This window comes from Esox lucius, chromosome 20, assembly GCF_011004845.1.
Source record: "Esox lucius isolate fEsoLuc1 chromosome 20, fEsoLuc1.pri, whole genome shotgun sequence".
Classification (NCBI taxonomy): Eukaryota; Metazoa; Chordata; class Actinopteri; order Esociformes; family Esocidae; genus Esox; species Esox lucius.
Genome location: NC_047588.1, coordinates 25,613,775 through 25,629,334, shown reverse-complemented (window position 1 = coordinate 25,629,334; position 15,560 = coordinate 25,613,775). Strand labels below are relative to the sequence as shown.

The 15,560-nt window shown below is 40.3% G+C and overlaps 2 protein-coding genes across 9 annotated transcripts in view; both read left to right on the top strand.

Moving 5' to 3' along the window:
• arhgef1b (Rho guanine nucleotide exchange factor (GEF) 1b) overlaps positions 1-3,924 on the top strand; it is a 43,381-nt gene extending 39,457 nt beyond the window's left edge. For all 7 annotated transcript variants that reach the window (XM_029115704.2, XM_029115705.2, XM_029115702.2 and 4 more), the window contains one exon: positions 162-3,924. The gene's annotated coding sequence lies outside the window, so the exon portion shown is untranslated. The remainder of the gene's footprint in view (positions 1-161) is intronic.
• Positions 3,925-4,022: 98 nt separating this feature from the next.
• Positions 4,023-15,120, top strand: cd79a (CD79a molecule, immunoglobulin-associated alpha). Of its 2 annotated transcripts, none has more exons than XM_010894123.5 (5): positions 4,023-4,202; positions 8,787-9,125; positions 10,180-10,295; positions 14,253-14,309; positions 14,452-15,120. In XM_010894123.5, the coding sequence occupies exons 1-5, from the start codon at positions 4,163-4,165 to the stop codon at positions 14,584-14,586; spliced, it is 687 nt and encodes a 228-aa protein (XP_010892425.1). In that variant the 5' UTR covers positions 4,023-4,162; the 3' UTR covers positions 14,587-15,120.
• The last annotated feature ends 440 nt before the right edge of the window (positions 15,121-15,560 follow it).

The window sequence follows — 15,560 nt, the reverse complement described above, 5'->3', positions numbered from 1 at the left end:
CATCTTGAGTACTACTTTGATCCTAGGTCATTGGTTAAGGTCAACTTCTACCTCACGCTTTGAAATGCGATAGTTCTAAATGTTTTACTCAAGGTTATGTTGTATTTGATCTCATAAACCTTTCCAATTTATATTCTTCCCGTGATCTCGCTCTTCCTCAGATCACTGCTGGATTGGAGTGCAAGAATTCCTTTTGGAGGGTTGTTGAATGCTGTCTGGAATTTCCTGATTGCTAAACACTCATCTGCCTTGCCTGAGCCCTCATTGAAGAACGACAGGGTTGTAGCCACCTGTGAGGCCCTTGCAAAAGCAGCGGTGGAGGGCTTTGCGCAAACTATAGTAGTTCAGTAATGCAATATGGAGGTATGTGCGTGTATGAACGTGCAAATGTATGATAGTGAGTGACTGAGTGGGAGGGGTTCTGCAAACAGGTTCTAAAGACTGGAGCAGATTTTTGCTGTGAGAGAAATGTTGCCTCTGCTTCTTGATTTTGAGCTGCTTTAAAAAAACACCACAGATACTTCCACTAATGCATTTTCAATATATAATAAATAGGATACAGTATGTAGATTATAGAAATTGAATTGCTAAAACAGTTATCATTGACTTGAATTGCCACTGCTGTTCTAGTCATTCCATTTCTATGCATTTAATGCTGTCTAAAAACCAAAATCCAGATGAATCATTTTTGAAAACAAATGGACAATGAATATCTGGAAGGTATAAGCAGAAACATCAATAGTCTTTGTACTGGTAGGTCTGGGTGCTAGGCAATACAAAGTTGATTTACTGGGCTTTAATTCAAAAAAAGAAAATGGGGAAAAATTCAGTGGAATATTGTGTAATTATTCTTTAAAAAAAATAAGTGAATCAAAATATTTTATAACTGAAACAGTTTAAAACCAGTTCCCCATGGCCACCTTCTTTGATTGACAAAATATGGCGCTAATTCAAGTTTATTTGAAGTTATTTTGTGACTTTGCATCTCAATATGCACTTATTAGCCTGCAAAATAAAAGGCGCTAGGAGTTATTTAAAACACAAATATTTGCTGTCTCACCTAACCTTTTTTTAACAGTCAATTAACTTTGTATGTGCTTGTTACACATGTAGATATGCTATTGCTTGTTTAGTAGGCCCCTAAAGCCTCTTCATGCCACAGTACAGCAGAGATGCACTTTTCAGTTATTAGAATACAATTTGAGTGACCACCCACACTGAATTCTCAAAATAATTGCTTGATTTTGCATATATTTATTACTATTGTTATTTTTTAAATGTAATGTAATTTCTTTTGAATTCGCCAACCCTGTCAGGCATAGCCAACTCAATTTGTTTTTAGAAGAGGTGTGTGTGTGTGTGTGTGTGTGTGTGTGTGTGTGTGTGTGTGTGTGTGTGTGTGTGTGTGTGTTAGAGGTGAAAGGGCTTTCTTCGCGAGTCATCTTACTGTAATTTAGTTCTGTTAGAACTTTTACGTATGGCCAAAAAATTATTCTAGTAGTGCTAGAGTTGATCATGTTAGGGATATATGTTTATTTTATTTAAAGATTTGGAGGAATACAGTAAGGAGATGGGGAGGCAGGAATGTTCTTTGCCTTTGAATACCTACTTGATTAGTAAAATGCTAAATAATGGAAGGAGATGCAGAGGTGAGAGTATGTGCGCCTCAGTTGACTGTACAATTCATTTCAGACGTACTCAGTCACTGCCTGGAAGCCCGGTGCATTAACCATGTTCACAGAGGTGATCCGTTGGTTTGATGTCACTGGAGTTTCTGATCAGTAAGGCTAGTGCCTTTACAGTAACAGGAAGAGGGCGGTTGGCAGGGCGACATTCTATTAGGCTGTTAGATGTTTTTGCCAGTCATGTTTTTTTTAGGTTGCAGTTAGATTGGTATGAATATTTGTATGATTGTGTTTTTGTGTTTTGAGTTGATTGTAATTATTTCAGTTTTGTTTTAAGAGTAGTGGCATTGAACTGTGGACTCAGAAACAGGACCAAAGATATTGCCATTCACCTGATCTTCAGATTGGTTGTTTATATTATTACTCTGCTTATGTGTATAACAGCTTGTCACTTTATGCAGATTGAAGGGTGATGCCTCCGCTAAGTAGCCTTGTGTGTCCGCTTCTCTACCAATCCAGTCCATATCAATCCATACAGCAACATGCCAATTGTCCCTTAAGAGGGAGAGAACACTTTGGGTGGGAGCGTAGAGAACCGTTGTTGAGGGAGATGAGGATCTGTTAGGAAGACTGTACTGTGATGCATCCATTGTTGAGGGAGGTGAGGATCTGTTAGGAAGACTGTACTGTGATGCATCCATTGCTGAGGGAGATGAGGATCTGTTAGGAAGACTGTACTGTGATGCATCCATCTCTGCTGCCCCAGAAAAAACAAGAATTAACTGGACGCTTAACACTTATCACACTGCCATTCAGATACTCTATTCATAACAGCAGGCTGTACTTATACATGACTGGTGACATGACTCACCTAGCAAATAAACTGACTGGGGGGACCATGTTTAGGGAGAGGATGGGAAGACCATAGTGAAAAATTCCTAGAGATATTGTAATGAGCTACATCCTTACAATGTAGCCTTCTATTTCTATTCATTTAGAGAACGAAAAACCGGTCAGTGGAGTTGTGATGCAGGACTTGCAGGCTAGTTGTCCCTCCCCAGTGCTGTTATAACTTTCAAGATCTTTTGAATTATGCATTTTCTTTGTGGCCATAGCAACTACTACCTTAACACCTTCCACAAAAATATGTAATTATGCAAATGTTATTAATAGTTACTCAGATGCTGAGGACAAACATCAGTCTTTTTTTTTTTTTCACCCCTTTACTTTTCCTCTAAGGTAATCGCTGTATATATCAGGGACCCAATAAATAAGTTGGTGTTACTCTGAGTAAACTTGTCATTAGTATAGATGTCTCTATTAGTGCCAGGCCTCTTCTAAAACGTAGGTTTTCTTACTGCTCTCCTCACCTTATCACACGATTTACTGTATGTTGCTGTGTATTTTGTTTTATTTGCTTAAACCTGTTTGGAATGTTTTGTTGTTGTAACTTGTTTTGTTGAAAGAAACTTATATAATGATGTGCTATGCATTTGCCAGTAGTGGGAGGGAGAGTGAGGAGAGACTTGCATAACTTTTATTCATGCAGAAATACCATATGTGAGGCAGATCACTTGTACAAATACTGCATGGCAACCAGGTTAGGTTAAAGAGATTATCTGTAACTAGGGCTTTTCACCATTGAACCACAGTGATCAGCTGGTTAAATCCTGTTATACCAGCTTAACGTAATACCTCCACCTCCACCATAGTCTCAAGACTACTGAACAAATAATACAGTGTCTGTCACTCCCCCACCACACCCCATTGTTTCCCCACATTTATCCTCAATAGAAATAGAGGTCTTGTTTATGTCTGAAATGTATTTATATAGAACAGTGCCTTGTTCTGACAATCATGCCTTTTTCTTTCCCAAAAGGCTCTCAAGTAAACACTTAGCTTTTTAGACATTTAGCTTTTCAGGTAACACAATGAAATTGACAGAATTAGCCAAATATCCAATATTTTATTGGTAGGGATAAGAGTTTTTCCCTTGTCAGGTTGTATGTTCAAGAAAACCCCCTGGCCTTAATTCTAGGTAATCCCAGGTTTAAGATATGTGCTCACATCAGGGACTGTGGGGTTTTACTAGGGCCATGTTTGCTTCAGTTAGCCAGGGCTTTGTATAGAATAGGGTCTGGTCTGTGACACAGGCATCTGGCTCCTACCTACATAAAAATTATATGCAAGATCTATACTGTGTATTTTGGCTTTGGTTTTATTGTTTAAGAGGGTTTTTAATTATGTATACTTCAAAAGAAATTAGGTACGTTTTTCTATCATGTTATCTTCATTTTTTCTTTTTTTAATAAATGGGCAACAAACTGAAACCGTCGTCATGTTGATTTGTTTTAAATTTTGAATACGAGAACTGCACTCAGTCAAGTGTGTATCCTGATTCAGGGAGACAAACAGAAAAGAGGAAGTACAATTGTTCACAAGACAACTGGGTAGAAGTTAAAGCTGTGACAAAAGACAACTCTCAAAACATCAGCGCATTTTCTGCTATTGGTGAAAAATATATTCTGTCAGTAAAGATGGAGGCATTAACAATCTTGTTTCTATGTTTCTGTGCTGGTGAGTAATGGGCTGCTAAACTATACAAATTGATCTTGCAGGGTGGTTCAGCCATTCAGTGTATATTCATGTTTAGTTGACTGGATTTAAAAAAATATAAAGATGAATGAATATATATATATATATATATATATATATATATATATATATATATATATATATATATATATATGTATATGTATATGTATATGTATATGTATATGTATGTGTGTGTATATGTATATATGTGTATGTGTGTGTATATGTGTGTGTGTATGTGTATATATATATATATATATATTATTTATTTAGTATGGAAATGTGTTCACTCACTGCTAGAAGTTGATTTTCTTAATTTACTTTTTCTTTTCTTAATTTATAACCATTAAATTTAATGTATGAGTATTGTAATTTCAGCTTATTTCAGCCCTTATAACAATGCATTTTGCCATGACTTGGCTGCCTATAATCTAATTAGATTTATAATTGTAGAGGTATGGCTGTTGTAAACATGTATGCCTTCAAATTACATTCTGACATTATGAACCAAATGTTTTGAATCCTGAATGCTAATTGGCTGATAGCCATGGTACATGTAAGCCATTGCAAATGGTCAAAATATACCTCACCTAAGAGCTGTTCTTAGGCACAACGCGTCACGGTTTATTAGTAAGTGACACTCAGGGCTGGGTAGGTTACTTTTTAAATGTAATCTGTTACAAGTTACCTGTCCACATCTGTAATCAGTGATTGATCAGTAATATTAATCAGTATTGATAACTCAAACTCCGTAATCTGATTACTTTCCAAATCCATAAATAACTCAGAGGATGGCTCGGTTGGTTTATTTATAATGGTAATGAAAACAGGTTTTTCATGTTGAGTTATATGCCACATTTGCACTCCCAACCTCACACTTCCACAGATATTAAAAACAGGAAAAATAGAAATATTACATACCTGATAGTAACAAACACGTTTTTCTTGGGGAGTAATATGCCATAATTTGCTAGTTTAACCGGATCCCGCTCATAACCAGCTACTGTATGCTAACAATTGTCTGCAAATGTAATCGTCATCAGGAAATTTAAACACCTCTGCACATATGTACAATACATTTATCACAATATGATGCATATTAAAGAAATGTGTAGTTTACAATGTTAGATGGATGTGGATATTCATATAGACCACTGAACAGGACATACCTCTTCCACAGATCTAGGAAAGAGGAAATGACAGCTGAAGATACAGTGGGGAGAACATGTATTTGATACACTGCCGATTTTGCAGGTTTTCCTACTTACAAAGCATGTAGAGGTCTGTAATTTTTATCATAGGTACTCTGCAACTGTGAGAGACGGAATCTAAAAAAATCCAGAAAATAATAAATAATTAGTATTTGATCACCTACCAACCAGTAAGAATTCCGTCTCTCACACTTTTTTTTTCTGCTTTTCTTTAAGAAGCCCTCCTGTTCTTCACTCATTACCTGTATTAACTGCACCTGTTTGAACTCATTACCTGTATAAAAAACACCTGTCCCCACACAAAATCAAACAGACTCCAACCTCTCCACAATGGCCAAGACCAGAGAGCTGTGTAAAGACATCAGGGATAAAATTGTAGACCAGCACAAGGCTGGGATGGGAAAGCAGCTTGGTGAGAAGGCAACAACTGTTGACGCAATTATTAGAAAATGGAAGAAGTTCAATCTCCCTCGGTCTGGGGCTCCATGCAAGATCTTACCTTGTGGGGCATCAATGATAATGAGGAAGGTGAGGGAACTACACGGCAGGACCTGGTCAATGACCTGAAGAGAGCTGGGACCACAGTCTCAAAGAAAACCATTAGTAACACACTACGCCGTCATGGATTCAAATCCTGCAGCGCACGCAAGATCCCCCTGCTCAAGCCAGCGCATGTCCAGGCCTCTCTGAAGTTTGCCAATGACCATCTGGATGATCCAGAGGAGGAATAGGAGGAGGTCATGTGGTCTGATGAGACAAAAATAGAGCTTTTCGGTCTAAACTCCATTTGCCATGTTTGGAGGAAGAAGAAGGATGAGTACAACCCCAAGAACACCATCCCAACCATGAAGCATGGAGGTGGAAACATCATTCTTTGGGGATGCTTTTCTGCAAAGGGGACAGGACGACTGCACCGTATTGAGGGGAGGATGGATGGATTGGCCAACAACCTCCTTCCCTCAGTAAGAGCATTGAAGATGGGTCGTGGCTGGGTCTTCCAGCATGACAACAACCCGAAACACACAGCCAGGGCAACTAAGGAGTGGCTCCGTAAGAAGCATCTCAAGGTCCTGGAGTGGCCTAGCCAGTCTCCAGACCTGAATCCAATAGAAAATCTTTGGAGGGAGCTGAAAGTCCGTATTGCCCAGCGACAGCCCCGAAACCTGAAGGACCTGGAGAAGGTCTGTATTGAGGAGTGGGCCAAAATCCCTGTTGCAGTGTGTGCAAACCTGGTCAAGAACTACAGGGAACATATGATCTCTGTAATTGCAAACAAAGGTTTCTGTACCAAATATTAAGTTCTGCTTTTCTGATGTATCAAATACTTATGTTGTGCAATAAAATGCTAATTAATTACTTAAAAATCATACAATGTGATTTTCTGGATTTTTGTTTTAGATACTGTCACTCAGTTGAAGAGTGCCTATGATTAAAAATTTGACTTCTACATGCTTTAAGTGGGAAAACCTGCAAAATTGGCAGTGTATCAAATACTTGTTCTCCCCACTGTATATATGTATACAGTTAGGACAAGGAGGCGGGGCATATTGACTAACCGATTCAATTACAGTAAGCAATAAATATTATAACATGGGTAACCCTCACAAAAATGTTGTGTAATATATAGAACTTAATTCTAACTCTGTTACATTTACATAGCTGGCAAAAAACTGAATTAGCATTTTACCTTATGGTTTATGTTGGAAAGGGTTTCTAAACCATTGCTTTTTCCTTCAATATGATCATCTCTACAATACACGCTAAATGTCTGTCAGATATTCAGTCATTCCAATTATTCCAATAACCCTTCCATAATCTGACTTTTTATCTGAATTTAACCCACACTCTAAGGATGTGTTAACCTGTTCTGTTATTTGTGTTTTATTCATGATTTTTATTGCTTCAAAACATCTTTGAAAAAAATTCTCAAATGGTATTGACAATATTTTAAATAGAAAATCGAGTTATTCATATTTTTTCGCGCATACACAAAATTACAGTAGTCTGATGTTTTGCTCCACAACCACCAACATTGTCAAAACGATGCCGAAACCCCAGGCACACGAATGCACGTTCGCAATCAAGAATGAACACGCACACACTATATGTTTTACCCGTGCGAACGTAACCTGCGATTATGAGGGCGACCCGCGATGGATTTTCAAAAGGCTAATTAAAGAAACACTGTGATTATATACACCTGCACTCTTAGCTTAAATGCAATGTTGTCAGTAGCCATAACCAATGAACGCAATTTTCTGAGATGCAAAGCAAGCAGAATCACATGCCCTACCTGTATTAAGTTGAGGTGGCTGCATAAAATACAAATCATCATGCTTAGGCAGAGTGCTTCCCGACACACCTTTTCTCCTCAAATATCGTGATGAATATCACCATGTTACAGCTATCTAACAAATAGTTGCTGTCTGAAAAAGATTTAACATAGGCCTATTGCCTATCATTGTTCTGGGAAAGATGCATTGAGAGTATATAACTAAATCAAGTGTTATATTGATCGGCGTAGATATACTCTATTTAACCAACCAAAACCCAGAGAAAATTAAACTAGCTTTCATTAATCTGATTAGGCACGCCCACCTTAGCGCGCAGGATGATCACACATGACTGAGGCGCATAATTTTTATTTGGGTTTTTTTAAACATTAAATAAACAAATCAAACATACAAGGTGTCATAATTATTTTGCGCAGGTGTTCTTTTTCATTTGAATTATTCCAAGAAGTAATAATACATTTTTTCAAAAGTATCTGTAAACCGATTACAATAATTTTGTTGGTAACGTAACAGATTACAGTTACAGTTTTTTGTAATCAGTTACTCCCCAATTCTGGTGGCAAGGCACCACAGGGTGTGGTATATGGACAGCATACTGCTACAAGCTATTCTTGGGCACAACACATTACAGAGTGCCTGGACATACTGTTTAGTCCTGGACCACACACACCACACAAGGGTGTGTGGTATTTGTCATTTACCACACCCCCTTGTTTTATTGATCAAATAAGCATTTTTGGAAGTGAACCCACTCTGAGATGCAATGTACGAATGCTGTGCATTAATGTGTTGGTTCTGCTCTAATGAAGCCCATTTCCTCTCAGAACAGATGGTTGTGTTATCATCTATAGCACACTGGAATCTACCCTAACCCTCATAATGTCTTGAAATAATTAATCAATGTTATACTTTATCAAAGGTTTAACCAAGGTTCTCATTGTGAACACTTTCTACTTATATGCTGCCTTTGTACAGTTTCTTTATATCCATATTTTCAATGCTGTCCTTCGATCGGTGTTGATGGGTAAACCTCATGCTACTGTTTCTCTGCCTTCTAGTAGGTGCCACCAATGGGTCCAGCAAAATCAAAGTGGAACTGGAGGGAGACAGGCCGTTTCTGAGGGTGGCACTCTCTCTTGATGCCTACCTCAAATGCTGCTACAAAGCAACAGATGTTTCCTTGGATGTCAGCTGGGTTGTCACACCCCCAAATAAAAACCGCAAGGACAGCAAAACAATGAATGTGACTGTGAATAATAGCACCGCCAATGGGGTCATGTGTCACTCATTAATTTTGCAGAATGTCAATATGATTGACACTGGGTTCTACCAGTGTGTCCTCAATGGCAGCTACCTGAAGGAAGCTGTGTGGACCCACGGCACCTACCTGCAAGTCTACAGTGAGTGATCGCTTGCTTCAGATGCCTCAGTCTGCACACGGTTCTACATTAGGTCTGGTGGGTGCGTGGGCATGTGTTTGACAGTGTCAGTTCCCTGTGGTTCACAGTAGGTCGTTTTTTGTAATGCGAATGTCTTGTGACAATCGGCTGACCCGAAAGTTGGGTTTGTGTAATGCAAGCAGATCAGGGCAGATTGCAATCCTATTATAGCACCCCAGATTCAAGTGAGTTAGTGAATGGTTACGTTGTTCAGTAATCCCACAGTTTACTTTGAATTACTGTACTAATGTTCAAATGTTTAACAAAATTGTTTTATTGATTGTTTTTCAGGGAAACTGTGTGACAACAGGGGCATTGTGTTCTATAATACTCTGTGTAATTTAGCTATAACTGTTGTCCTCCGTCTTTCTCCATTCTGCTTAATACCATATTCTAGTCTCTCTTCATGACTTGACAAAATTATTTTTCTACTCCCCTCCTCTTGTAATTAATTTACAAATGCATCTAAACTAATTCCGTTTAGCACTGCTAGTATAACACTATTGTTTTTTACTAATTAGCTTGACCAAAAACAAAATAGTCTGCCGGAAGCCAAAAACGGAATACAATTCAACAGCAACTGAAGACTGTCGGGTTAGTCCTTCAGCGCAAGTACATTTGAGTAAAAGAAACATCTAATAGAGCATGGTACCTTAAACATACTTTCTAAAAGTGAGTCTTTGTTCCTGCGTGAGGTCAGTTCCCCTCTTCCTTCCTCATGCAAAGTAAGATCTCCAAACGTTCTTATGTTTCTGAGCAGTTATAGTGGGTATTTAGAAATGTAGTAGGCAGAGGTAAAACACTTTTTATCTTCAACCAAACCTACAGGCCATTGTTAGATTGAATTAAAACATACTTTAAATTAAGTGGCTTACAAGTATTTAATGTTTTTGCAAACAAATCACTGGAAACACTGCTCTGGAATTCTAGTGATCTGTTTTGTTTCTCTCCCATGACAGATGTTGGTTGTGTCCATGACTTGTGTTTCAACTTTGACTGTTCTCTACCTGATCAGGGAAGGTGGCAAAAACTCTGGACATCAGCGAGGGTGCCAAGAACAGCATCCTCACCGCTGAGGGTGTGTTCCTGATGTTGGGGGTGATTTTTCCTGGTTGCATGATGCTCTGTAAGGTCAGACAGACAAGCAGCGGTACCTCTCCCCCTGCTTTTTCTTCTTATCTTCTACTTGTGATGTCATGTATGAGTCAATGTGTTCCCCATGTCCTCAATATCACTTACCACTTACAAAAATTTAGAATTTTATGGCTAACTGAGGTTTGATAGTGATTCAATAGTTATTTTCGTAACTCCTGTTTTATAAGCTTCACTCCTATTGGTTTACCCCTCTGCCAATAGGCAGTCACAAACAATTTTAATATGCAAATCACACCTCTCATGGCCATCTGTCCCATGGCTATAAAAGAGGTTGTCACACTCTGAGTCAGAGACCGGTCAGGGTATGAATCCAATGGGCGACTCTCCACTCATAAAACTGGAGTTATGAAAGTAACTAGCGCTCTATGTCGTGAAGCTTTGCCCATAGGGGCTTCGCTCCTATTGGTTTAGGGCAAAGCGAGTGACCCCAAGATGTACTTCATGCCGGTCACCAACCTCACTAACGAGACAAGTGCCCAACAGGACGGCTCAGGCACGGAATACAAACCACGCCACCGAGCAGCTTCCATCCTGCTCAACCATTGGCCCATACGTTTGTGCACTGATAAACAGCCCCAAACGAATGCGCACTTGGCACCAACCCATTCGGGAGGGGGGGGGGGTCTGCAAACAGCCCAAGGCGGGGCCAAACCAAAAGGGAAAGGAAGATGCATCCACAGAGCTGTCCATCTCCCTGTTGGTTACAGCTGTTACCATGGAGATAGACGCTGCAGCAGGTGTTGCAGCCAAGTACAGCTGACCTCATAACAGGTGCCTCACCTGAACCACTGACGTGGCCATCACCCGGCCGGCCGAGAGGGAGTAAGCCTGGGTGAGCTTGAGGATGGCCCCGAAGCCCTAGCCACCTCACTCACCTCAGCCGGGGATAACGAGGTGCAACCCTTGGTAATCCCGGCCACGGCCGCCGCCAGGAAGCCCACGTTGTTGCAGGCCGCCAGGGACTGCACCGATAGGACGTACTGCTTTTCCACCAGGCTGGCGGAGATGCGGTCCTTCATGGATGGCAGGGCCAGGTGCTTGTCGCTCCAGGTACTCAGGCCCTGGACCAGGGAAGTAGCCAGGGTGGCCTCCAGTGTCTCCAGCCTTCCAGCGTCTCCAGCCTGGTGAAGGTGAGGTGAGACTTGGGTCATGAAGGGCGTACTTGCGCATAGAAGAGACCTCCGACAGCCACAGTCGGCGTCGAGCGGAGCACCCGTGTCCAGCAGGCGGCCTCAAAGAAATCATCCCCCTCCTCCGGCGCAGGCACCTGTAAAGGGAGGACAGCGCAGGCTGTGCACACAGGCTCTTCTTTGGCACCGTTGCGAGCACGCAGCGGTCCCAAACACGCACATCGCCTGCCATGTTGAACTCGCAACACCGGCATGCCAACAGGGAAATCGGTGGCCGGGGCGCCGGGCTAGCAGGGACCACTCCAGCGGTCGAAGATGGTGAAGCCATCCTTGGCTTAGTAGAAATCACCATAGACTGCAAAAAAGGGAAACTGAGCAGAGTGTGACAACCTCTTTTATAGCCATGAGAGGTGTGATTTACATAATTACATTTTCAGTGACTGCCTATTGGCAGAGGGGTAAACCAATAGGAGCAAAGCCCCTATGGGCAAAGCTTCACAAGATAGAACTGCTTATAAATTATGCACATACAAACAACATATTATACAATATTATGGCTAACTGAGGTTTGATAGGGATTCTGCTTATAGATTATGCAAATACAATAACATATTATACATCCAGTCCAAAATGGATAGTTTTTAATTAAATATTTTTTTTAATAGCAAATGTCTTAGACTACATATTTAACCAAAAAGTCTAGTTTACAGTGGGGAGAACAAGTATTTGATACACTGCTGATTTTGGTAGTTTTACCTATTACAAAGCATGTAAAAGAATTGTATCATATGTACTCTTCAACTGTGAGTGACGGAATCTAAAACAAAAATCCAGAAAATCACAAGTAATTAATTAGCATTTTATTGCACAACATAAGTATTTGATACATCAGAAAAGCAGAACTTAATATTTGGTACAGAAACCTTTGTTTGCAATTACAGAGATCATATGTTTCCTGTAGTTCTCTGCAGCAGGGATTCTGGCCCACTCCTCCATACAGACCTCCTCCAGATTCTTCAGGTTTCGGGGCTGTCGCTGGGCAATACAGACTTTCAGCTCCCTCCAAAGATTTTCTATTGGGTTCAGGTCTGGAGACTGGCTAGGCCACTCCAGGACCTTGAGATGCTTCTTACGGAGCCACTCCTTAGTTGCCCTGGCTGTGTGTTTCGGGTCGTTGTCATGCTGGAAGACCCAGCCACGACCCATTTTCAATGCTCTTACTGAGGGAAGGAGGTTGTTGGCCAAGATCTTGCGATATATGGCCCCATCCATCCTCTCCTCAATACGGTGCAGTCGTCCTGTCCCCTTTGCAGAAAAGCATCCCCAAAGAATGATGTTTCCACCTCCATGCTTCATGGTTGGGATGGTGTTCTTGGGGTTGTACTCATCCTTCTTCTTCCTCCAAACACGGCGAGTGGAGTTTAGACCAAAAAGCTCTATTTTTGTCTCATCAGACCCCATTACCATCTCCCATTCCTCCTCTGGATTATCTAGATGGTCATTGGCAAACTTCAGAGAGGCCTGGACATGCGCTGGCTTGAGCAGGGGGATCTTGCGTGCGCTGCAGGATTTGAATCCATGACGGCGTAGTGTGTTACTAATGGTTTTCTTTGAGACTGTGGTCCCAGCTCTCTTCAGGTCATTGACCAGGTCCTGCCGTGTAGTTCTGGGCTGATCCCTCACCTTCCTCATGATCATTGATGCCCCACGAGGTGAGATCTTGCATGGAGCCCCAGACCAAGGGAGATTGACCGTCATCTTGAACTTCTTCTATTTTCTAATAATTGCGCCAACAGTTGTTGCCTTCTCACCAAGCTACTTGCCTATTGTCCTGTAGCCCATTCCAGCCTTGTGCAGGTCTACAATTCTATCCCTGATGTCCTAACACAGCTGTCCGGTCTTGGCCATTGTGGAGAGGTTGGAGTCTGTTTGATTGAGTGTGTGGACAGGTGTCTTTTATACAGGTTAACGAGTTCAAACAGGTGCAGTTAATACAGGTAATGAGTGGAGAACAGGAGGGCTTCTTAAAGAAAAACTAACAGGTCTGCGAGAGCCTGAATTCTTACTGGTTGTTAGATGATCAAATACTTATGTCATGCAATAAAATGCAAATTAATTATTTAAAAATCATACAATGTGATTTTTCTGGATTTTTGTTTTAGATTCCATCTCTCACAGTTTAAGTGTACCTATGATAACAATTACAGACCTCTACATGCTTTGTAAGTAGGAAAACCTGCAAAATCGGCAGTGTATGAAATACTTGTTCTCCCCACTGTATATGTACCATTATACCCAAAAGTATTCATGCCCATGCCTAATTCTGAAAAGCATATTTTTTTACCAATAGGTTTCTTCTGTCTGGAAATGACAAACAAGTGACAAAACATGGTAAGACAAATATTGCCGGAGATACAAATGAATAATGTAACTTTTTTTCACATTTTCAAGAAAAATGCCATGTCCAACATTATTCATCACCTATAAATTGCGAACAGCTGAACAGCAGTAGTTCTCTAGTCAGTTACTAGTCAACTGCAAGTCATGGCTAAAAACCGAAATAAATACGTTATTCATTTTTATCCCCAGCACAATGTCTTACCGTGTTTTGTCACTTGTTTATTTAATTTCCAGCCAGAAGAAACCTATTGGTCAAATAATAATTCACTTTGGCTCAGACTTTTGGCATGGGTATACTTTTGGCCTTAACTGCATACTAATCTTGCTGATTACAGTAGGAGTTTACACACCATTTCCTAAGAGTTTTATAATGACATGTCATCAGCATCCTCTCCTTTTATAGTCAAATAAATCCATTGAACAGAAGAACAGAAAGCTCAAAGAGGAAAATATCTATGAGGTAGGACTCTGTGAGGGGATAAGATCTTTGATCTATCTCTGTCACTTTTTTTCACCTCTAAATGTCAGACAATCAAAAGTCCCAAAAGAAAGGGAGAGGAAGTTGACCTATCATAACCTTTCTAAAATGAATCCATATGCAGGGTCTAAATCTGGAGGAATGCTGCTCTGCATATGATCAGGTCCAGCGTTCTCTGGTGCATGAGCCCTATCAAGATGTGGGAAACATGATACCGGAGGAGGAGGAGGAGGAGGAAATCCAACTGGAGAATCCTTAAATGAGAAGGGAGGGAAGGAGAGTTATTTGAAAGATAAGAATTGTGCACATTGGAATTCATAGAGGTGACCTGCATATTCCTTGCAAATATTGCCTGTATTAGATATATTACATAAATAATCTAATTTCTGGACAAAAATGGAAGTTACTTTCAATATTAGAGGGCCTTTTGCTTTCAACTTCACCTTTCATTACCTATGGCAATACCTGAACAATTTATATTCATACGTTTATTTCAGCAATAATGCATTATCTATGCTTTTATGTTTATAGAGGTTTTTTTTGTCTCCAATCTCCATCAATCAGTAAATCATACTTGCAAAACAAATTGCAAAAATAATTGCCTAATGAAGCAAAAAAAAAATGTGCCTAATGATCGCTTAACTGCAATTCCGCTTGCAGATTTGTTGTGAATCCTTTACATCATGTTCCTTTACTCTGCATGAGTGAGACACTTTTGATGGCCTTGTAAGTTGCTTTACCATTTCTGAAAATGTATTAAATGTGTGGTGCCAGTTCTGCTCCACTCTTCACCGAACATTCTCCCTTAGTATTTCCTTTATTTTCTGCTTAGCATACCTTAATCATCTGTCATAGCCCTTCTTCTACCAAACAATCAATCAACATGCTTAAATGGGCATTCAGACATTGCATCCCCCTTCCTTTTCTTCTTCATTCATTGATTTTCCAGCCTCCCACCCACCTATCCTGTTCCATTCCAGCTGGAGTAAAACATATCTATTGTAATAGTGAAATGGTCATGTTTCTCAACATTTATTCACAATACATTTTGGTGCATCCTAAAATCCATCATCATTAAGGGATGTAATCATCAAGCTGTGAAGCGACTGCAGCTTTTACTACATCAGTTGAAACAACACCACCATGAGGACCACAGGGTCCGGACCTGCAGAAGCCGACGGTTGTTGAACGTTGCTCAGCTGTCAAATCCTGAAGAGGGACACCTACAAACAA